General features: G+C 42.1%; 1 protein-coding gene and 1 long non-coding RNA gene across 2 annotated transcripts; one reads left to right on the top strand and one right to left on the bottom strand.

Annotated features, from left to right (window-relative positions):
* Positions 1–13,858: 13,858 nt before the first annotated feature.
* Positions 13,859–16,918, top strand: SAT1 (spermidine/spermine N1-acetyltransferase 1). Its single transcript, XM_019955983.2, has 6 exons — positions 13,859–14,117; positions 14,341–14,392; positions 14,481–14,564; positions 16,035–16,136; positions 16,230–16,270; positions 16,397–16,918. The coding sequence occupies exons 1-6, from the start codon at positions 14,052–14,054 to the stop codon at positions 16,565–16,567; spliced, it is 516 nt and encodes a 171-aa protein (XP_019811542.1). The 5' UTR covers positions 13,859–14,051; the 3' UTR covers positions 16,568–16,918.
* Positions 14,635–23,409, bottom strand: LOC139181077 (uncharacterized). The gene is made up of 3 exons (XR_011565199.1): positions 22,638–23,409; positions 19,527–19,591; positions 14,635–18,891 (listed from the first exon to the last, which is right to left on the bottom strand). It is a non-coding gene; the product is annotated as an uncharacterized lncRNA (long non-coding RNA).
* Between the last annotated feature and the right edge of the window lie 350 nt (positions 23,410–23,759).

The following is a 23,759-nucleotide window of genomic DNA, read 5'->3' as shown; positions in this document are numbered from 1 at the left end:
CACTTCTGTTTGTCCCATCTGTTTTTTATTCCTCTTTTTCCGTCTTCCCTTGTATTATTTTGTATGAATCTATTTTATCCCCTCTATTGACTTACTCAATTTCCAGACTATTCTAATTTGTTGAAAACCACAAACAAACATATCCAAGAATTCCAGTGAATACCAAGCAGCACAAACACAAAGAAAACCACATCATGGCACTACAGAATCAAATTTCTCAAAACTAGTGATGAAGAGAAAATCTTAAAGTTAAGACAAATCTCTGGTTTTTCATCAAAAACCGTGCAAACCAAGACAATGGAACAACATCCTTAAACCACTGGAAGAAAAACACCATCAACCCAGAATTTTATATCCAGTGTAAATTGTTTTTCATTGTTATAGATTGCTGAAGATAAATGAAGAATACTTAACCGCCACTCACAGCTCTTTAACAGCTTTTTGTTTTTAACCATGGATTCACAGACTAGGTACTGAAATAAAGAATGGAACAATGTTCCATCTGCTGTCCTGCCCATATTCTTAGCACTATAACTGCATAATTTCCTTCTATTTGGTACAACATTAAAATATATGTAAAAAGGAGAAGGAAAAAAAGTTGTGTGAATTAACATGTTCTGCATAATGCCTTTTCAACCTTTTCTCCTATTTCCACCAAGTTTGTCTCTTTTAAAAAATCTCTGCATATGGTTTACAGTTGGAATGTTAATTAGGTCAGAGAGAGGTCCACTTCTAGAGACAGGATTGTAAATAATTTATCCTGGATGCTATGTTCCGGATTGGACTTTGTCCACATGATGTCTGGCTAGGCAGATTAAAAAAAAACTCCAGGTAGAATACAATAGGTATTACAATACTGATTACCCAGCCTCTGTGATGATTCCACTGGAGGAGACCTCACTGGTTGGCAAGCATTAACAGAATCATTGCACATTTATTATTCATGAGGAAGGTGAAGCTTCATGACAAAAGTCAATGAATAAGAGAATAATCCCTGTGTAAGGCAGGACAAAAATTGGCTTGGGACAAATCTTTCTCTCTCCCCATTGGACCATTCACAATCATTCTTCCTCATCCAAAAATTGTTACAGTCTTTATTTTACTAAATAGACAGAAAGGAATATACATTTAGAGGTCAGTTCTTCTGATCCCTCCCTACCCTATGCACACCACACATGCAGGGAAGCTGCTCTTTTCACAGTATTCTAAGTACTTCACAAAGGGCTTTACAGCAGCATTTAATATTCACAACCTTAGGAGGAGGAAACAATTATTATTAACTCCATTTGACATACAAGTACACTGAGATATAAGAATCTTGTCCAAAATCATACAGCTGGTAACCGGCAGTGCTGGGATTTGCATCCATGTCTGCTGGGCCTCAAAGATTCTGCTTTTTCTGCCACATAAGTGCATTCAGCTCCACCTTCCAATAAGTATTTACTGAGTCAACTATCTTTCGGCTTCACACCAACAGGATGGCATTCTCAAAGTCACTTGCTTGGATGAGAAAAACCACTCTTCCTGTCAGGTGATTGAGCATGTATTCTACCTATGAAAGAAGAACATAAATGAAGAGCTGTGGACCATTTTCAAAAGTACTGGGACAGCACTCATCTCAGAAAGAAGAATGCTATTGTGGTGCCCCAGATTCAATGACTAGATGTTCACAGAGGAGTCTTCTATGAGAGAAAGTCCTATGGTCTCTGGAATTCTTCTGTGAATGAGCCTGGCTGGAGGCAGCTTTCTACAGCCTCTTAGGATGGCAGGGATCTCCCCAGCAAATTAACTGTTTCTAGTTGTCCCAGTAGGGGCTCCTGATCCATACTGCAGAGTCTTACTTGTCAGTCCCATTCTTGGGATGTGGACATGGGTATAAGGCAGAGAAAGAAGGTTTACAAAGAGGGAGACACTGGGGAGACTGGAACTATCAAGAGTGTGCATTCCTTTTTGTAATTAAAACAAGGCATGTGCCATCTGCAGCAACATGGATGGACCTAGACTTTGTCACACTGAGTGAAGTAAGTCAGACAGAGAAATATCGTATGACATCACTTATATGTGTAATCTAAAAAGAAATGATACAAATGAACCTACCTAAAAAACAGAAAGAGACTCACAACTCAGAAAATGAGCTTACGGTTGCCAGGCAGGAGGGATAGTAAGGGAGATTGGGAAGGTCATATCATATACACACTGCTATATTCAAAATGGATACCCAACATGGACCTTTGTATATGTGCCAGCCTGGATGGGAGGGGAGTTTGGGGGAGAATGGATACATGTATATGTATGGCTAAGTCCCCTCACTGTTCACCTGAAACTACCACAACATTGCTAATTGGCTATATACCAATACAAAATAAAAAGTTTAAAGTTTGGGAAAAAATAAATAAATAAAACAAGGCATGTGCTAGTAAAACTTAATTTGTAAGAAGTGGACCAAATGTGTTGAATGTTTACAATGTTTCACCTGAGCTCCAGCCTTAAGACAATGTTTGTTTTTAAATTTTCCATTTTTCCCAGAAAATCTATGAGGACTATAATTCCACAGTGGTGTAGTAAAAGATCTCTTGACTAGGGGTTAAGAGACTCCTGTTGTATTTCTGACTTTGCCACTTTCTAGCTGTGTGGAAAGTACCTTGGACAAGCACTTAACCCTCTCTGGGCTTCAGTTTCTTAGCTATTAGGTAAGGAATTTGGACTAGAGAATCGCTAACATTCTATGCTTCTATGATAGAAATCTCAACAACACAGGTTGGAGGGCTTCAGAGGAAAAAAAAACCTATTCTCCCAGATTATATTCATCCAGGCCAGCTTTATTTAAATTATTTTAGGGACTTCCCTGTAGTCCAATGGTTAAGAGGCTGCCTTCCAATGTATGGGACACAGGTTTGATCCCTGGTCCAGGAAGGTTACACACGTCCAGAGCAACTAAACCCGTGCACCACACCTACTGAAGCCCACATGCCCTAGAGCCTGTGCCCTGCAGCAAGAGAAGCCACTGCAAGGAGAAGCCCGCACCAGCAACTAAGAGTAGCCCCCATTCACTGCAACTAGACAAAGCCCACATGCAGCAATAAAAACCCAGCACAGCCAAAAATAAAGAAATTAATTAAATTATTTTTAAAAATTTGTTTGGTTTCATTCCCTGTTTTCCCTGAAGCTCTGGAATGGAAATGTATAAATCACCTTAAAAGAGCAACAAATATCTTTTTTCCCACCTTTGGAGAAATGTCTATTCAAATCCTTTGCCCATTTTGGGGTGGGGGGTGGTTTCTGAAATTTTTATTTTAGTTTTTTTTTAAATTATTTTATTCAAATACTTTATTTTTTAAAACTCTTTATTTTGTATTGGGGTATAACTGTTTAATAATGTTGTGATAATTTTAGATGAACAGCAAAGGGACTCAGCCATACATGTACATGTATGCATTCTCCAAAACTTCCCCCCCATCCAGGTTGTCACATAAAACTGAGCAGAGTTCCATGTGCTGTACAATAGGTCCTGGAACCAAATATCTTTTTAATTCATCAGAATTTAGATGACAAAGTGGAACATATGTAAAAATAGTAATGATACAAGGTAATTAAGACTAAATGAAATCACATCTGTAAAATGCCAAACAAGGCATATCACTCATAGTAGGTGCTAGGAAATGCTAGTTGCATATCTATCTTGGTTCTTCCTCGCCTATAGTACCCTCTTATAATTAATCTTTTAAGGATAACTTAAAATGTATCACAGTTTTCCCAATTCTATGGTCTAGGTCCTCTTTTGATCTTCTTGCATCCTTCTCCTACCTCCATCATCCCCCTAAAAGAAACGACTCATCTCCATATCCTCCACCTCCTGAATGATTCTCATGTAATAATTTCTGTGGTCTCCAGCAGAATATGCCCAACATCCACTCATACCAGGGCCAGAACATGGGTCTGTTCCTTGCTGCACAGGACACATACTGCTTGCTTGGATTTCACTCCCTTCCATTTCCTTCTCTGAAGTATCCTCTATTTTCCTGAATTCACTGTTAATATTTAGTTGCCAGTTTATGAATGGTACAGAAATTGGTAAACTAGATTCTGACCTTTAAAATCTATTGCGTGTACCCAGGGGGCATAGGGAAAAGAGGGGGTGTCTTATACTTTTTGCCCTAACAGGCAATTATTTCCTATGATCTCCTTACTAAGTAACTGCCAAGCCCAGATTCAAAGAGCTGAGCTGATGCTTTAGGAGGCCTAGGAATGACTAATCACACTTTCAGATTGCCTAGTCATTTATGAAGAGTTAGAGCCTTGATCCCTGAGCTGAATGTTGGGCAGTAGTCTTCCCTTTGGATTTGACTTCACAAGGGGAGAGAGGGAGGCCTGCCTGGAGGAGGTAGGTCACACAGGTTCTGACTGTTCCTGTCCTTTTTCTCCAGAAGGCTGGATCCCTTCCAACCATAACTAGAACTGTAAGGGCCTGGGATGTTGAACTGTAAGTCCCTGGAGGGCACAGACCATACCATATTGGTTTCAGCACTTCCCAAGCAAAATGTTTGGCAGGAAACAGACCTTAATAAATGCTTGGTAAATGCAGGCTATTACTGCCCTTTAAATGCAGACAGACTCCAGGGTTTCCCTCAGGAATCTGCCTCCTGGTGTTTACACCTCTTGTGATCCTCTGCTTGAGTGCATTCAGGATCTGTTACTTGCTTTTAACCAACAGAATATGGCAAGGATGATAGGGTGTCACTCCTAGGATTATGCTACATTATGTAAAACTCTCTTGGCTAAGAATCCATGCTCCCAATGCAGGGGGGCAGAGTTCCATCCCTGCTCAGGCAACTAGATCCCCGACTCTTTGCGACCCCATGAACCGCAGCACGCCAGGCCTCCCTGTCCATCACCAACTCCCGGAGTTCACTCAGACTCACGTCCATCGAGTCAGTGATGCCATCCAGCCATCTCATCCTCTGTCGTCCCCTTCTCCTCCTGCCCTCAATCTTTCCCAGCATTAGGGTCTTTGCTGCAACTAAAGATCCCACATGCCACAACTAAGACCTGGTGCAGCCAAAATTAAACAAACAATCAAACAAAAACCTCTCTCCTGCCAGGCAACAAAAGCAAAAAATAATAAATGGGACTATATCAAACTTAAAAACAACCAAAAAAATGTCTAAAAACTTCTGCATATCAAATGAAACAACAGAGTAAAAAAGCAACCTACTAAAAGGGAGAAAACATTTGCAAACCACATATCTGTTAAGAGGTTAACATCCAGAATATAGAAAGAATTCCCACAGCTCAACAATAACAAATAATCTGATTTTTAAATAGGCAAAGGACTTGAATAGACATTTTTCCAAAGAAGATATACAAACGGCCAATAAGCATATGAAAAGACACTCAACATCACTACTAATAGGAGAATCGAAAATCAAAATCACAATGAAATATCACCTCACACCTATTAGGAAGACCACTATAAATTTAAAAAAAAAAAACAGAAAATAACAAATGCTGGTACAGATGTGGAGGAAAAGGAATCCTTGTGCACTGTTGATGGGAATCAAAAAATTAAACACAGAGCTACCATACAACCCAGCAATCCTACTTCAGGGCACATATCCAAAATCATTTAAGAGAGTATCTTGAAGTGATATTTGCACACCTGTGTTCACTACACCATTACTCATAATAGCAAAAAGGTGGAAGCAACCTAAATGTCCACTGATGGATAAATGGATGAAGAAATGTGGTATATACATAAAATGGAATGTTGTTCAGTCTTTGAAAAGAAGGACATTTTGTCAAAGGCTACAACATGGATAAACTTTGAGAACATTATATTAAATGAGACAAGTCATAAAATGATACAGTATGACTCCACTTATAAGAGGAACCTAGAGTAGTCAAACTCAGAGACAGTAAGTAGAATGGTGGTTACCAGCAGGCTAGAGGAAGGGGCGGAGAAGGCAATGGCACCCCACTCCAGTACTCTTGTCTGGAAAATCCCATGAATGGAGGAGCCTTGTAGGCTGCAGTCCATGGGGTCGCTGAGGGTCAGACACAACTTCACTTTCACTTTCACTTTTCACTTTCATGCATTGGAGAAGGAAATGGCAACCCACTCCAGTATTCTTGTCTGGAGAATTCCAGGGACGGGGGAGTCTAGTGGGCTGCCGTCTATGGGGTCGCGCAGAGTCGGATAAGACTGAAGTGACTTAGCAGCAGCAGCAGCAGCAGAGGAAGGGGGGCTTCCCTGGGGGCTCAGACAGTAAAGAATCTATCTACAATGCAGGAGACCTGGACTGGGAAGATCTCCTGGAGGAGGGCATGGCAACCCACTCCAGCATTCTTGCCTGGAGAATCCCCATGGACAGAGGAGCCAGGTGGGCTACAGTCCATGGGATTGCAAAGAATCGGACATGACTGAGAGACTAAGCACAGCACAAAGCACAGAGGAAGGGGAAAGGGAGTTGTTCAATAGATACAGAGTTTCAGTTTTGCAAGACAAAGAAGTCCTAGAGATCTATTACACAATACTATGCATCAGTAGTTAACACTACTGCATCATACACGCAAAAATGGCTAAGGCAGTAAATTTTGTTTTGTGGTTTTTTTCACAATAAAAAAAATGACTCTATTTTGCTAGCAGACTGCTCTAGACACTCTCCATGCTGGCCTGATGAAGTAAATAGCCATATTGGGTAAGCCCTCATTACAAGGAACTGCAGGCAACTTCTAGAAATCATGAGTGGCATCAACTGACGGGCATTAAGAAGCTAAGACCCTCGGTCAAGGAAATGAATGAATTCTGCCAATGCTAATGACTTGAACTTGCAAGTGGATTCTTCCTCGTCCACGCTGCCACATGAAAATACAGTCTGGCTGACACCCTGAGCAAAGGACCCAGCTAAGCCATGCCTCAACTTCCAAATGACAGAAACCGTGATGATAAATGCATGTAATTTAAGCCACCAAGTTTGTGGTAATGTGTTATGTGGCAATAGCTAACTACCACAAAAGCGATGGTATAACAAAACTTGCTTTCAAATAACTACCTTTCTGTTGTGGAACCATGAAACAAAGTGTCCAGGATAGAGAGCAAAGGCCATTGGGACAGCAAGACCAGTCTTAGCTTTGGAATATGTCCATATCTTTGCCTAAAAGTCACTCAGCCTCTATGCCTGGTTTCCAGGGGGCAATCCCTGTGGATTTACCACAGTTGCCAATGTTCCAGCCTCCTGACAAGGAGCATTAGAAAGGAAGAAAGGAGGCATGATCATCTCTCTTGAACTTCAACCAAAGGGTCTCACTGGTCTCTCTCCAACACAATTTTTTATGATCCTCAGCAAGAGCCCCATGGAGGGCAAGAGTGACAGCCTGGGATGGATTTAGGCTAGGATGGCAAACACATTCCATCTTATAAACAGATAGGGGCTGCTTGGGATAGCTTCTTGCAGCAGGACAATGTCTCTGCTCCATCTTCTGATACAGCTTTTCATTCCCAGCCTTGCTATAGATATTCCTTGTGGTGAAGGTCAGAAATGAGCACAGCTGGGCATGTTCCAGGGAATTAAAATATAATCACCCCTATTTCTGCATATTCCCAAACAGCATTTACCACCTCCAATCTCCATCTCTGGCCAAGGAACATCTTAACCCCACTTCTTTCTGCGGTGAAAGCAATGGACACTTTGTGACCATCTGGCTCTCTCCTCCTTCCATGTGTGTGTAGTAGTGGCAGGAGAGATGACATCATCAGAGGTAGGCAACAGCAGTGATTGAGAGGATATAGGCCATCTGAGCTTTGGCTACAGAAAGCCAGAAACCCTAAGGTGGTCAGTCTTTCCCACAAGTCAAAGTCACTGTCTCATACCTCCATATCTTCCCAGGTGTGCCAGCAGAAAGGAAAGCACTTTCTTGGTGCCAATGAGAAAAGAATGATTGGTATGGCTTGGATCACAATATTGACCAAGGGCGTGGCATGTTCTGATTAGCAGCTCCCTGACCAAGAAAAGGGCTTCCCAGGTGGCGCTAGTGGTAAAGAATCTGCCTGCAGGAGACAGAAGAGACAGGGGTTCAGTCCCTGGGCTGGGAGGATCCCCTGGAGAAGGAAATAGCTACCTCACTCCAGTATTCTTGCCTGAAGAATCCCATGGATGGAGGAGCCTGGGGGCTACAGTCCGTAGGGTCACAAAGAGCACACACGCATGACCAAGAAAAAGCATCTAGCTGTGTGTGTGTGTGTGTGTGTGCACTAAGTTGCTTAAGTTGTGTCCAACTCTTTGCGACCCCATGGACTGTACCCCACCATGCTCCTCTGCCCGTGGAATTCTCCAGGCAAGAATACTGGAGAATGGTTGCCATTTCTTTCTCCAGGGCATCTTCTGGACCCAGGGATCAAACCTGTGTCTCTTACATCTCCTGCACTGGCAGGAGGGTTGTTTACCACTAATGCCACCTGGGAGTAAGGGGAAATAATTTTTCAAAAGCAGGAAATGCTGTTCTGGGAAACAAATATCCGCCCATCACAAGCTGTGATCTTCTCTCTCACTCAATATACATTTCAGGTGGTACCACAAGGTCCTGGTTCCTGTCATACCTGTGCTTCTTGCAATGGGCAGCGAATTCTCCTTCTGCCTAAGCCAGTTAGAATGGGGTAACTTCACTTGCAAACAAGAGGCCTGGTTAATACTTCGCTTTTTACTGACCAGGCTCTTTCAACTGCGGCCTGAAGTCATATAATACTTTACATTTACAAAGAGAAGTCTTACACTTTTCATGGTTTACTCCCAAAGATGAAGAGCTTTCCATGTCCTAAATTGTAGTTTCTCAAAATGAAAGGTAAGGTAAAGAAAAGAAAGGAAGGTATCTTGGCCAGTAATTCAACTACATATCAATAAAAAATAAATTTGAAAAGAAAGAAAATTCTGGCCCCAAACAAGATGCTTTCTTGGAGCTGGTTGTATTTATTCATTGATCATTCTCACAGGTTATCACCCACCTGTGTTATGTAGAAAGAAAAACACCCTCTGAGAAAGATCTATTACAACCTGTGGAACACAGACATGTTACCAAAATTTAGATAATTCAAGCTAGAATGAGCACATCTAAAGAGTCATCTCAAATTACACTTTCAGGTACTGAGGACCTGAAGTTTTAGAGTGTTTCTCTGGCTCCAGACCAACAAAATTACATCTCTGCTTACCTAGCAATTTCACTTTTAGGAACCTACATAAGAAAACAATCAGAAAGCTGGGCTAAAACTTGGATAAAAAGATGTTTATCAAAATATTATTTATCACTGGAAAAACACCTGAGTCTTCAACAATAGAATGGTATAATAAATTGCACACAATGCAACTCTAAGGAGTCATTATATATATTTAATTTAAATACACTCACTGGCATGGAAAAATACTTTATACTATTAATAGTAATAATGCTAACAATTATACCAGGTACGATGCTGGGTACTTCTTTTTTTGTGGGGGGGGGTGGGTGCGCACACCACACTATTTGTGGAATCTTAGTCCCCCAACCAAGGACTGAACACCAGGCCCTTGGCAGTGAGAATGCAGAGTCCTAACCACTGGACCACCAGGGAATTCCCACTAGGTACTTTATATGTATTACTTTGCTTAATCCTTACAACAATTACTATATGAAGGATACTATTAATATTTCCTCATTACAGATGAAGAAACAGTGACTTAACAAGGTTACGTAGTGACGTAATCACATAGGCGGGGAGTGTGTGAGGACAAAGCTGTAGTAGATAAGAAAGTGAAAGTGAAGTCGCTCAGTCGCGTTCAACTCTGTGACCCCATGGACTGCAGCCAACCAGGCTCCTCAATCCACGGAATTTTCCAGGCAAGAGTACTGGAGTGGGTTGCCATTTCCTTCTCCAAGGGATCTTCCCGACCCAGGGATTGAACCCAGGTCTCCCGCATTGCAGGCAGACACTTTTACTGTCTGAGCCACCAGGGAAGCCCAGTAGATAGGAAGCTACTACACTATTCAGCAGGAGAGGCATTATAGATACATGATTCCAACTTTTTATTACATAGGCATAACACACACAGGTTATTTTTAAAATATTTTTAAGCGAATACAAGCAAGCACAGACCAGTCAGAATGGACGCTGCAACCAATCAGAATGGAAGCCAGGAGTAAACAACCCAAATGGCCATCTGAGTTCAGTAAGCCTTTGCTGTGTAACGAAAAACCCTGAAGTGTAGTGGCTTAAAACAAGCATTCTATTGACTCATGATTCTGTGGATTGATAACATGGGCTGGGAACAGCAAAGAGGTTTTTCTACTGGTCTTACCTAGGGTTACTTGTGTAGCTACAATCATTTGACAGCTCGACTGGGACTAAATGGTCCAAGATGGTGTCACTTATGTATCTGGCCTTACATATGCATGAAATCTTTCATCCTCAAGGAGGCTAGCTCAAGCTTCCTCATATGGCAGCAGCAGCAATCCAAGAGAACGTGAGCAGAAGCTTTATGATCTCTTGAGGTCTTGCTTAGAAGTTGTACACTACCACTTTTACTGTATTTTATTGGTCAAGGCAAGTCACAAAGCCAGTCCAAATTCAAGGAGTGGGGAAACAGACTCCACCTCTTGATGGGAGGAGCTTCAATGAATTTGCGGCCATTTTAATTCACTACACTGTCCATACCAACTTAGTATCAGCCCTACCTGTGTATGTACATAGAAAAGACTAGAAGGAAGTCAGCCTACTAATTGGAATTATTATTAACTTTTTCTATTTCTGTATTTCTCCAATTTTCCTAATCAATATGCATTATTTTTATAAACAGAAAAAAAAAAACTATGACACCTTCCATAACAGTTTAATAGAGCAAATTGGACAGCTTCACTTTGGCATGGAAATCAACAGAATTCCTTCTTTCCTAGTTCTACCATTTCCTAGCTGTGGCAGTTTTGTAGCCCTCTGAGCCTCCGGTTTTCTCTGTTGCAAAGATGGAGCTAACATTAGCTATTTCACAAGAGAGCTGTTATCAAATGAGACAATGACTGTAAAACACCCATGATGTCCCTGGCCGTTTCCTTTCCTGCGACTCTTCTCCTGCTCAGACCTCTTCAGTTATAGGATTATCTTTCTGATAAAGATTAAATCTGGTTGTAAGTAAGTAAGTGAAATCGCTCACTTGTATCTGACGCTTTGCGACCCCGTGGACTACAGCCTACCAGGCTTTTCCAGGCAAGAATCTGGAGTGGGTTACCATTTCCTTCTCCAGGGGATCTTCCCAACCCAGGGATTGAACCCGGGTCTCCCACGTTGGAGGCAGATGCTTTAACCTCTGAGCCACCAGGGAATCTGGTTGTAGTAAACTATAAATATATCTCTAAAGTAAACTGTATGTCCTGAGGGCTTCTTTCAAAACTTAGACCTACTTTATTATAAACCCCCAAGTACCTAGCATAAGAGTCAATAAATAGTTGTTGATTTGTTGACTCATTAACCAAATAAAATTTTCCAAATGCTAGGCTGCTACTGCTGCTAAGTCACTTCAGTCGTGTCCGACTCTGTGCGACCCCATAGACGGCAGCGCACCAGGGTCCCCTGTCCCTGGGATTCTCCAGGCAAGAACACTGGAGTGGGTTGCCATTTCCTTCTCCAATGCATGAAAGTGAAAAGTGAAAGTGAAGTCGCTTAGTTGTATCCGACTCTTAGCGACCCAATGGACTGCAGCCTACCAGGCTCCTCCGTCCATGGGATTTTCCAGGCAAGAGTACTGGAGTGGGGTGCCATTGCCTTCTCCGAAATGCTAGGCAGTTAACCTCTTTCTATGCAGTTTTAAATTTAAATTCCACTATCAGGAGCAGGTAATGTTGGTCACTCATGGCATCTATCTATTCCTGACAATGGAGAAACCTAACTTGATTCATAAAGAAAATCCACATTTCTTAGGGTTCTAAGCTTGTGCAAAAAACACAATCAATGAGCTTTTTCTAGCCACCTGTTTTTCTGAATGGGCCCTTATTGTCATAATGGCAAAGTGAAGCATAAAAACATGAAACTGAAACCAGAAAAGCAGAATAAATAGAAAAACATATATTATGTGTTTTAATGACAAACAACCATTATTCTAAAAGACTAAGTAGACCACATTGAAAACGGCCTTGTTTTTGCTTCAAGGAGGCAGTTATTATTAATGCTTAGTCACAGAGTTCTAACTTACTGTTAGTACTAATTCTGTAACAAGCTCTCCTGGGTCTTCCCACAACACAAAACAAAGCAGAGGAAGGAAGGGCTTATGTACGGTCATCCCAAGTGCAATGGTGTCAGGAAACACTACCTAACGTGGCTTAGGCAGATGAGAATCAATGCTATTTTTAAAGATGTTTGAGAAACACATTCCATAAACTCTCACAATGACTCACTACGCATGATATCCGCAGAGGGTGGGAAGGGGAGTTACTTTTGCTTTCTTTTCTACCTACAGGATATTTTGAGCAGAGGCAGAGAGTTATGTTGAATGTTGGGGGAGGGGGTCATTTGGTGATAATCCAACCTACAGACTGAAAACATTGCAGGCTCCTTTTATGCTTTCGCTCTGACTCAGTCAGGAACCCAGGCTAGGCAGCCAAAGCAGGGCCCTCAGAAGGCCTGTCTGGGAAGGTGGTTTGTAAATAAAAACCTGTATCTGCAAAAGGATGGAGTACTTGCTCCAGTTGGGTATAACCCAGGAAGAGCTATAAACTAATCCAACTGTTCTCAAACATTTTCCTCTCAGGAAATTTAAAAATCATTGAGAAATTCTAAAAGCTGAACTTTGAAAAGTCTAGAAAACATGAGAACATACAAACACACCTTCCTTTAGTCACCAAAGCAAGGATGTCATCACACATCCTGTAAATTTGTAATTACTTCAAAATAAAAAGTTTTAAAGGAGGGGAGAAGAAGCGCAGGGAATGAGCAAGGAGGGAATGTAACAACTTTAAACAGCAATGGAAGCCAGAAGATAGATGTCATCAATATGCTGAGAGAAAGGAACTTCCAACCTCAGATTCGTTCACAGTGAAATAAATCCTCCAAGAACTTTAGGATAACTGAAAGACATATTTAGACAAGCAAAACAGAAAATGTTCTATGAGCGGACCCTCACTAAATGCAAGTCAGAAGGAGTGTACCTCAGGCACAAGTGTTTCCATAGGAAAGCCAGAGATTTTAAGAAAAAAATAAAAATGAAAAAAGTAAGAAAGAAAATATTCTGTTAACTCTAAAAATTACCAGCAGAGGGGGAAAGAATTATTGAGGAAGCCAAATAGCTTACCTTGGGAAATTCTAGAAAACACAACATGCAAGCACACATTCCTTCAGTCATGAGAGCAATGACGTCATCATACATCAGTTCTCTGGAAAATTCCAGCGAAACTAAGAAAGGCAAATGAAACCCTATTACTATGAAGCTAGTTCTGAAATGATCTTGGGACCCACACGGGCCCCCAGACCACCCTATGGGAGCCGCTACTCTAAACCTCTCATCCCCTCACTGCTCAAAGCCAGGTGTCTCCACAGAAGAAACTGTCAAGTCATTGGTCCAGGGCCCAAAGGGGAACCTCTCTCTTCCTTTTGCAAAGGTCACTTCGGGGACGCCTAGGCTGGGAGGTTGGACTTTCGGGAAGCCTCTACCATGTGCCACGAGAGGGCGCCACTAGAGAGCTCAGCCTAGCGCCTCGCCGCCGCACCCCGCCCGCGCCGGCCAGGTTCACACAGGGGCCCGGAAAAGAGGGAGGTGCCCGGAAGAGGGGGCGGTCGCGACTTCATTGGTCGAGGCGCCTCCGCCTCACGTCCCGGGGCGGGGCTTCTTCAAGCTAAAAGGCAGAGAGCCCGACGGCAGGAGCGCGCGCGGCTCCAGTTGCAGTGAGCTGCTTGTCTTACGTTGTTCGCAGAGGTTCGCCGGGTCATGGTGCCATCCTGACTGGGAAGAGGACGCTCCGGGGAGACGAATGAGGAACCACCTCCTCCTACTGTTCAAGTACAGGGGCCTGGTCCGCAAAGGGAAGAAAAGCAAAAGACGAAAATGGCTAAATTCGTGATCCGCCCGGCCACCGCTGCCGACTGCAGTGACATCCTGCGGCTGATCAAGGTAGCGGGAAGCTCGGGCTCCTCCCGAGGCGGAGTTGGGGTCCTTGTACCCCGCAGGTCCCTTTTCTCCGGCCGCCTACCCACAGCCCCGGCCAGGCGGCGCTGCTCCGGGCGAAACTCGAAACGAATCCCCGCCCCGCCCACCCCCTTCCCCCGAGCTGTCCGGGCCGGGGCCTCACTTAATGTTCTGCTTCTCTTCCTTTTTCTTATGTGCCTCAACCCAGGAATTGGCTAAATACGAATACATGGAAGAGCAAGTAATGTTAACTGAAAAAGGTAACGCATCAGTGGCAGGGCAGGGGACGAGCGTCTGGGGGACGACCTTCACTGACTCCAACACTGTCTCTGCTTCCCCTTCTTGCAGATCTGCTGGAAGACGGTTTCGGAGAGCACCCCTTCTACCACTGCTTAGTTGCAGAAGTGCCCAAGGAGCACCTGACTCCGGAAGGTAATCGCCCTGCCCTTCTAGAAGCCGAAGAGACCGAGTGTTGTGTAAGACGTAGAGTCCGCTCTGTAGAAGCACTGACAACACAGGCTGAAGTTACTTAACTGAGAAATTGGCCAGAAATAATAGCCAGCCAGTGTTCAAAGTACTGAAAAAAAAAAAAAATAGATGTGCTGCACTTAATAATAGGGCGGGTTAAAAGAGCTCTTTAAGTATCAGTGCTGTGGAGACCCGGAAGAGTTTGAGCTGTTTATGTAAGTATCAGAATGCGGTGGAGACCCGGAAAAGTTTGGTATAAAGTCATTTGTTGTAAATTCAGTTTCATAAATGGTTCTTGTTTGACCCTAACGTAACCTTTTTTGTATCTGTGTTAAATTACATTTTTTTCTTTAATTTGTCCCAATCTTCAGGTTACAGTCTCTAGCTTCGCCATGTACATGGCCCTTCCGTGTACATGGATGGGCGGGGAGGTAACTAAAAGATCCTTTACACAATAAAGTAGATGATCATGATAAATGAGGTAAGGCCCTATTATCACACACTTAAAACACGGTAGATCAGAAGCTCCAATGTACTCGCTTCCTGTTTGGGAAGGACTATAAGATGGCTAGAAAGTTTAATTTGAAACTTTTGCTTCCAATTGGAATTACAGACACCTATTAAGAAGAAGTCGGATGCTTTTTTCCTTTTATTTTTCTTTGTTTTTTCTTTGTTGTTGTTGTTTTTCTTCCTGGTCGTTGTTGAATGGCCAAAAGACAAAGCCAAAGGGGGAAGTTGATGGGCCTGGTTGGGGGGTGATTAAGGTTTTTGTTCTGAGGTCATTTCCTCCTGCTAGAAAAAAAAATGAGCAAAATACATAAGGGATGAGGTACTTTCCAGAGGTATGTGGATGTTACATCATACCTGAGTACCTCTGTTTCTTCCGACTTAAACACTGGGGAAAGCAAATTGAAAATGTGTGAATTGGAAGGCAAGTTCTGAAATTAAACCTTACTGTTTCGGCCTTATGTCCTGACCTTAAGGAAGCAGGGTTTCTAAACTACAAATACTTACTATTCTGAACTGCCGTGTAAACCTGACTTATTCCCAAGTCAACATACCAATAGGATGTGAATAATGTGTGTGTTTAGTTTAAGACCATAGCACTTTCACTCTGGCAAGTAATGAAAGCATTCTCAATCCTGAGTGTGAGATGCAACAGATTGCCAAGTGGCCAGTCCATGGTTTTAGCCTGGCTTCAGCTAGCTCTAACGTGTGCTTTTTGTGAAAACATGTTCTAAGAACAGTGAGATCATCCAACAGTGATCTGGATTGCACTAGCCTAAAAATCAGAAGATAGTCCGGTCCAATGGCTACTTATTTTTATAATACATGCATGTATATTTTTTAAACTTATGATAGGCTTCTGATTTTGCACCTACAACCTTGACAGATTCTTTTTCATCCGTAACTCATGTGATACTCTTATTACAGGACACAGCATTGTTGGTTTTGCCATGTACTATTTTACCTATGATCCATGGATCGGCAAACTGTTGTATCTTGAGGACTTCTTTGTGATGAGCGATTATAGAGGTATGGTTGAGTTCAGGGGGGCTGCTCTAAAGAGAAATCGGGGCTTGAAGTCCTTAAAATGACTTTTTAAAATGGTACTTCTCGTTCTTTTAGGCTTTGGCATAGGCTCAGAAATTCTGAAGAAGCTAAGCCAGGTATGTCTTGGTGTTTGGTTTCCAAATTTGCAAGGATTACTGGGTTATTTGAAGGACTGAATTGAAATTGGGTCTTGGAAAGCAGGTGCACCGTCACTGAGTTCATTTTCCTTTCCCGTGTAACAGGTTGCAATGAAGTGTCGCTGCAGCAGCATGCACTTCTTGGTGGCAGAGTGGAATGAACCATCTATCAACTTCTACAAAAGAAGAGGTGCCTCAGATCTATCCAGCGAAGAGGGATGGAGACTCTTCAAGATCGACAAGGAGTACTTGCTAAAAATGGCAGCAGAGGAGTGAGGAGTGCTGGTGTAGAAAATGACAGCTTCCATTCTATTTTAGAATAACTTCTCAACTTATCTTGCTTTCTCTCCTCTTTGTAGTGAAATAATAGAATGAGCACCCATTCCAAAGCTTTATTACCAGTGGCGTTGTTGCATGTTTGAAATAAGGTCTGTTTAAGATGGCAATCTTGTATACAGGTTGGAGACAGATTTCTCTTTTAACATCTTTTGATAAACAACAGGTGGTATGATAATGTCTATGAAAAAAACTTCATTCTTGTGAGTCATTTAAATGTGTACAATGTACACACTGGTACTTAGAGTTTCTGTTTTGATTCTTTTTTTAATAAAGTACCCTTTGATTTAATTATCTGGTGTAAGCATTGTTACTGATCTTTTATTTCTTAGTCATTTTTCTTGCTGTTGAGTGCAAAATAAAAATGCCCAAGAAACATGATAATTTTACAATTTTTTAAAAAGAGTTTTTAATCCAGTCTAAAGTGTCTGATGGTCAGGAGCTATGTTGTGCCTGTATTCCCAATGTCTAGAAAGAAGCCAGTTGAATCCCAAGGTTTTATATGTAGCAACATATAAAATATGACTTTCTATTGATGACACTGTACACTTAACCCAACAGAATTTTCAAGAGCTTAGAAACTGAGGCCCCACAGCAAAAAAAAAAGCCCATTTTTTACACCAGTAAAAGAGGTGGAAATGGGATTCTGAAATACTGGAAATTGGGAGGAAAAACATCTTGCTCACAACAACCTCATCCCACACAAAACACTAGGCTGAAGGGAAAGTAGATCACTTTGCTAGTCAGGCAAGAATAAAAATTCCACATTTTTACAGGAACATGGTAAACTAAAAGGCTGGAGTTGGACACAGGTACCAGTCAGGGAAATCACCATCCTATTTGGAGGACAAGTTTCTCGAACTGTGTTAACACCATGGACATTTATGCAGAGAAACCGCAGGGGTGGTTAAAGCAACTGGGGATGGGGGAAGAAGTAGCTAAGACCTTTCTCCAGGACTGAAAATTAACTCCCAAAGAGGGCTGAGGAGAAGACAGATAGATAGGTGAACTCCTTTTTATTACTCATGACACTGACCTAAATTCCTAAAGCTACTAATTCCCACAATAATGAACATGTTAGTTAATAATCACTGTACTGATTTCCAAGATGAATCTTTTCCAAAAGAATTCATCAGATAACTGAAAAGCAGTACTCAGTATCTTCTTTCTGTGTTCTCCAGGAAATAAATACTGGGCTTCTCACTCAAAGGAGGATTTTGGCTTGCATCCCTTGGTTTCAGTCTTTTGTGGCTTCCTAAATTAGAAGGCAGCCATATACACAAGTAGGGTCCTGTACTGTATTTAACAGGAGAGCCTTGGGATTAATTGGTAGCTTAGAGAGTATGTCATGAAAACAGGGTTAGAGTCAATTTTCAACCAGGGTCCTGCTAAGCTGGCAAATAACTATAGGAGAGAAATGCTGGCAAGCACAAAAAGGGTTAATGAAACACAAAGAGCTTTGTGGGGAGAGAAGACATTTTGAAAATTGTGTTTTGGAAAGTGGGCCTCTTTGAGGAAAACAACTACATGCTGACTGTGGTTAAATATGTGAATAAATTAGATTAACCAAGGGAGTTACAATGTAACTCTTTGTTTTCTCATCCTTCTTAGAGCTTAGCCCTAAAGGCCCAGTGTTGTCAACATGAAAGCTTTTATGAAGTTTTTGTGTCCACTTTAAAGAAGTCCCATAAGTTTAAAACTTAGAAACTGAAACACCACAGCATCAGCCCACTGACTGTTCAACTCTCCTTACAAAGACACCTGTTTAAAAACTGAACTAAAAACAAATCTGCAAAACTTGAAATCACCAGGCAAGTAAGAAAGCACGTTCCAGGGAAATCAAAGGGAATAAAAAACAAAAACGTGAAAAAGTGGCAGGGTTTGGGGAGAGACTCCAGGTAAACAAGACTTCTGTAAAGATAACTTTAAAATTACTATTTTACTAATATGTTATGCCTAACATCATTTGGGAAGAATAGTATTTCAGGCCTAAGAACTTGCCAGTTCTTACGTAAGAATATTTTCTGGTTTTCTCTGCGTAGTTTAGGAAAATAACTCTTATTTGCTAAGTTTATTATCTCCCTTAATAAAATCGTAATTCTTGATACAGCTAAAACAGGAAGTGGCTGGGTCTGTCCACACATAGGCTCAGGAGACATCCAGCCACCAACCTGATTATAGGGTCAATAGTAGAGGGATGGTCTGTCATGGTCCAAACCAGAGCCCAAAGTCATCAGCTGTGTAGATTTCACCAGGCAGCCTTTCTAGGGAAAGAAAATGGAGTCTTTTTCACAGAAATGCACAACCAATGGTTTGGAAGAAATCTAAGGTCTCATACCCACTCCACACAGTACTGTGAGTCCCCAGCAGGGCCTAGAATGATGACACATCTCTGCTCCTTGAAGCAAGGGGCTGCTCAGCAGCAACTGAGGGAGCCGGCCAGGCCCTGGGAGGCCCACCCTCCTGTTCAGAATCTGCAGGTGGCCATGTCTGCTCCCAAGATTCTGTTTACCTGACTGGCCTCATCTTTGTCTCCCTGCTTCATCATGTCTTTCTGAGGATGGTCATGTCAGGGTGACTCTGTTTTATTCTCATCCCTTTTCTTTGTGCTGCTGGTCCAGGTTTCAACCTAGTCAGCCATCACCCACAACCCAGGCTCACAGGCCCACACCCTTATGGAGCCCACTCCACCCCTACCCCCATCCTTGCCATCATTGCCTTGGTTTCCTCTTCTATCAAAGGCCACTAACTGCCCTTCCTTGAAAGGTTCTCCCAGCACCCTCTTGCCCCTGTCACTTCTCTTTCTTGGGGCTCACATCAACCCAGCAAATATTTTTAGTAGCTTCCACATGGTTATCAACGTAATAGTTCATAAGAGCTAACGTTAGTAAGTACTCACCAGGAACCAGGCATTCCACTTGACGCTTTGTACAGTCATGATGTCATCTAATTCTCACGAACATCCTGTGAGGTAGATACTATTATTAGTTTCTTTTTATAATGAGAAACTAACCCTCAGAGAGGTTAAGTTGCCTAAGGCCACACAACTAGGCCTGGGAATCAAACTCCAAACCAAATTTCTCAAACCCCTGGGGGTTCACTGGCATATTCTCTCTCAGAATGATTGAATTTGGTGTTTCTTTTGGATTATAGTCTAAAGAATAATCAGTACAGTTGTCCCTCAGTATCCGAGGGGGATTCTGGAATTTTTTTTTCCAAATATTTTCCATTCACTATTACTTGAATCCAATGATGCAGAACTCACAGATAAGGGAGGGCCAAGTGTATAAGCATTTTCTGGATTCTCGAAATCAGTAGTTCTCAATACTGGCTGCACATGACAATCACCTAGAAAGCTTTTAAGAAATACTAATGCCTCACCCTGAGAGAATCTTAATTTATTTCTTAATGTACATTCCAAAGTAAAGCCAGGTCTGATGGCCACTGAGCTAGGTAATCACCTTGTAACCAAATCCCAGCCACAATTGTGAGTACAACCACTTCTATCTGTGTTTATGCTGCTCACCTTGACACCCTATCATTAACAGTGAACTCTTGCCAAGCAAAGACCAAGTAAAGTCACATCACACCTCACGATCCTGGAGAATTTTTAGATAAAAATGGCGAGAGAATTGTGCTAGCCAACTGCGTACAGTGCTGAAACTGAAAACTGCCAGCAGTACCATGCTCCTTTGCAAGCAGTCACTTCATTTCAGCAAAACATCTTCCCTCACATTAAATCAGTGTTGCTCATTTCAGTTTTGTTTGGTAGTTTTGTTTGTATTTGACTTGTAAATGTATATGGTTTCACAGCTGTATAGGAGCCATGAACATAAAATATCCATGTCTAGCTGTAGGTCTACAGTAAGTAGTATAATAATTTTGGAAGGAGGGAGGCTCAAGAGGGACGGGATATATGCATACATAATATAGCTGGTACACTTTGTTGTACAGCAGAAACTAACACAACATTGTAAAGCATTTATACTCCAATAAAAGTAATTTAAAATACACATATTTTAAAAAGGATAATTTCAATCACTACTGGGGCTCTGTAAGAATCCTTTCCTTTAAAAGGGATCCAAGTTACCCAAGTTGGAGAAACACTGCTGTGACCATAATGCAATAATGCCTACTTCTGATTGGTTAAAAAATAAAAGGCCAGTGGCATCAGAGGGAAGACTCTACCCACCGAGCTCCAATGTGATCAGATTTAGGCTTGATTTACAGCAAAAAAATTTCATAGATAATATGCTTTTTTTTCCATCAAGAGGCATATAACATTTGATTATCTCTTTTTGTGATGCTAGCAGTCAATACCGATGTCAATACCGAAATTCACTAGGAATTTCAAAATGCGGTACTCTTATCATTCGTTCTTCATTCCTTAGCTAAAATACTTCTATGAAAAGAACTTTCTCCTCTCTTGTGTTTTGTTGCCATGAAGTACAATTCACCCAGAGAAAGCAGGATACATGCTTGATTCTTGTTATTTCAGATCAGATCAGATCAGATCAGTCGCTCAGTCGTGTCCGACTCTTTGCGACCCCATGAATCGCAGCACGCCAGGCCTCCCTGTCCATCACCAACTCCCGGAGTTCACTGAGACTCACGTCCATCGAGTCAGTGATGCCATCCAGCCATCTCATCCTCTGTTGTCCCCTTCTCCTCCTGCCCCCAATCCCTCCCAGCATCAGAGTCTTTTCCAATGAGTCAACTCTTCGCATGAGGTGGCCAAAGTACTGGAGTTTCAGCTTTAGTATCATTCCTTCCAAAGAAATCCCAGGGCTGATCTCCTTCAGAATGGACTGGTTGGATCTCCTTGCAGTCCAAGGGACTCTCAAGAGTCTTCTCCAACACCACAGTTCAAAAGCATCAATTCTTTGGCGCTCAGCCTTCTTCACAGTCCAACTCTCACATCCATACATGGCCACAGGAAAAACCATAGCCTTGACTAGAAGGACCTTTGTTGCCAAAGTAATGTCTCTGCTTTTGAATATGCTATCTAGGTTGGTCTTGTTATTTACTAGATTGGAAAAGAATGGATTGGCTTTCTGGCATCTTCCAATTAGGTTTTCTCCCCCCAAGTATCTTTATTAACTCGTGGACTTGAAACATTTCCTGTGTCTTAAATCATTGACATTATTTTTCTAACTGAAGCTCAGACCGCTTTAATTATCCAGTGAGAACTTCTTCAAGTTGGCTTCAGAATCCATTGCCCATGATCCCAGAAGCCTTTCTTTATTAGCTTCCTGGCTTTTAAGATATCCCAGGTTCATCTTGTGTATTTCTCACCCCAGACCTGATAACAGTTCAGTTGCTCATTCATGTCTGACTCTGCAACCCCATGGACTGCAGCACACCAGGCCTCCCTGTCCATCACCAAGTCCTGGATCCTACTCAGACTCATGTCCATTGCATCAGTGATGCCATCCAACCATCTAATCCTCTGTCATCCCCTTCTCCTCCTGCCTTCAATCTTGCCCAGCATTGGGGTCTTTTCCAATGAGTCGGCTCTTCACATCAGGCAGCCAAAGTATTGGAGTTTCAGCTTCAACATCAGTCCTTCCAATGAATATTCAGGACTGATTTCCTTTATGATTGACTGGCTGGATCTTCTTGCAGTCTAAGGGACTCTCAAGAGTCTTCTCCAACACCACAGTTCAAAAGCATCAATTCTTTGGCATTCAGCTTTCTTTATAGTCCAACTCCTGAATCCATACATGACTACTAGAAAAACCATAGCTTTGACTAGACAGACCTTTGTTGGCAAAGTAATGTCTCTGCTTTTGAATATGCTATCTAGGTTGGTCATAGCATTTCTTCCAAGGATCAAGCGTCTTTTAATTTCATGGCTGCAGTCACCATCTGCAGTGATTTTGAAGCCCCAAAAAATAAAGTCTGACACTGTTTCCACTGTTTCCCCGTCTATTTGCCATGAAGTGATGGGAGCAGATGCCATGATCTTTGTTTTCTAAATGTTGAGTTTTAAGCCAACTTTTTCACTCACCTCTTTCATTTTCATCAAGAGGCTTCTGACATCAATGGTGAGGTAATCCTGAGCTTCTGAGGTTTCCAGGAAGCGACATTTACTGAGAGTAGTGGTCACAGTTCTGTCTTGACAATGACATGGACACAGCAGACTGGTGGCATTCACCTCCAGCTTGGCTCAGGGAGCCTTCCTCCAGCTGTGTGGCCCAGGGCTGTCTTCTTCCACCTGGGTACTTATCCTGCTTTCTTTCATCCAGTGAATCAATAACAAAAAACAACAAAAGTGGTTACAGAACAGCTAAATCCACAGCAATGATACTTGTTTGCAGAGCAACACCATCCATCCAGAGGCAGTTTGGGTCTGGTGGAAAGAACACTCCACTTGGAGGCAAGGGAAACTGAATTTGATCCTGGCTCTTCTTCATTCGTAGGTATAAAAAAAAACTTCATTTACAGAACTAAAAATAAACTACCTCCTAGCTGCTATGAGGACTAAATAAGACTATGACTGTGAAAGTGCAGGATGTATATGATTAATATATTCTACATGAAATACTTAGTCACCCCATGTTGAACCTCTACTATGCGTCAGATACCACAGTTTTGTTATTTCATTCATCTTCATAACAGCAGCAGAATATGGCACCTCAAAACATGCTGCTTTGGCATAAGGATTATTTTGAGCTAAAGGCACTTGAAAAACAGCAGATGCATGAAGGGCATTCTAATCTCTCTTTTTTTCATTCTGAAAACAAGAGATAACACTCCCAAGTGAAAGATGCCTTCCCTGTCCCAGGAGAAAAGAAACATTCTTCACCTGGGAGTCAAGGCCCACCTTTTAAGAGCCTTCTTTCTATATATTTCAGTTACTTCTCCACAATCACCCCTCTTTGTCCAATCTGTTGGAAAAGCATTCAGGTTCTGCCACCTCTTTGGTGCTCATTTCCTTATGAGGGCTCTCCCCTGCCCTGTCACTGTAAAACACATTCAATCAATATGTGTGCTTTTTTTCCTGTCGATCTGTTTTATGTTAATTAAATTCTCAGGCCCAGCCAAAAACCCCAAGAGGGTAAAGGTCATGTTTTGCCTTTCCTCCACAGGTTCCTGTGGTGTGCAGTGAGCCAGCTGGGGTTAGGGAGGA

The sequence above is a fragment of the Bos indicus genome, chromosome X (assembly GCF_029378745.1).
Source record: "Bos indicus isolate NIAB-ARS_2022 breed Sahiwal x Tharparkar chromosome X, NIAB-ARS_B.indTharparkar_mat_pri_1.0, whole genome shotgun sequence".
Lineage (NCBI taxonomy): Eukaryota > Metazoa > Chordata > Mammalia > Artiodactyla > Bovidae > Bos > Bos indicus.
This window is presented reverse-complemented; position numbering and strand designations above follow the sequence as displayed.

Coding starts and splice junctions, on each gene's coding strand:
- SAT1 (XM_019955983.2), top strand. CDS start 14,052: ATGGCTAAATTCGTGATCCGCCCGGCCACCGCTGCCGACTGCAGTGAC. Junction 14,393..14,480: donor AGTAATGTTAACTGAAAAAG/GTAACGCATCAG, acceptor CCCTTCTTGCAG/ATCTGCTGGAAGACGGTTTC. Junction 16,137..16,229: donor TGTGATGAGCGATTATAGAG/GTATGGTTGAGT, acceptor TCGTTCTTTTAG/GCTTTGGCATAGGCTCAGAA.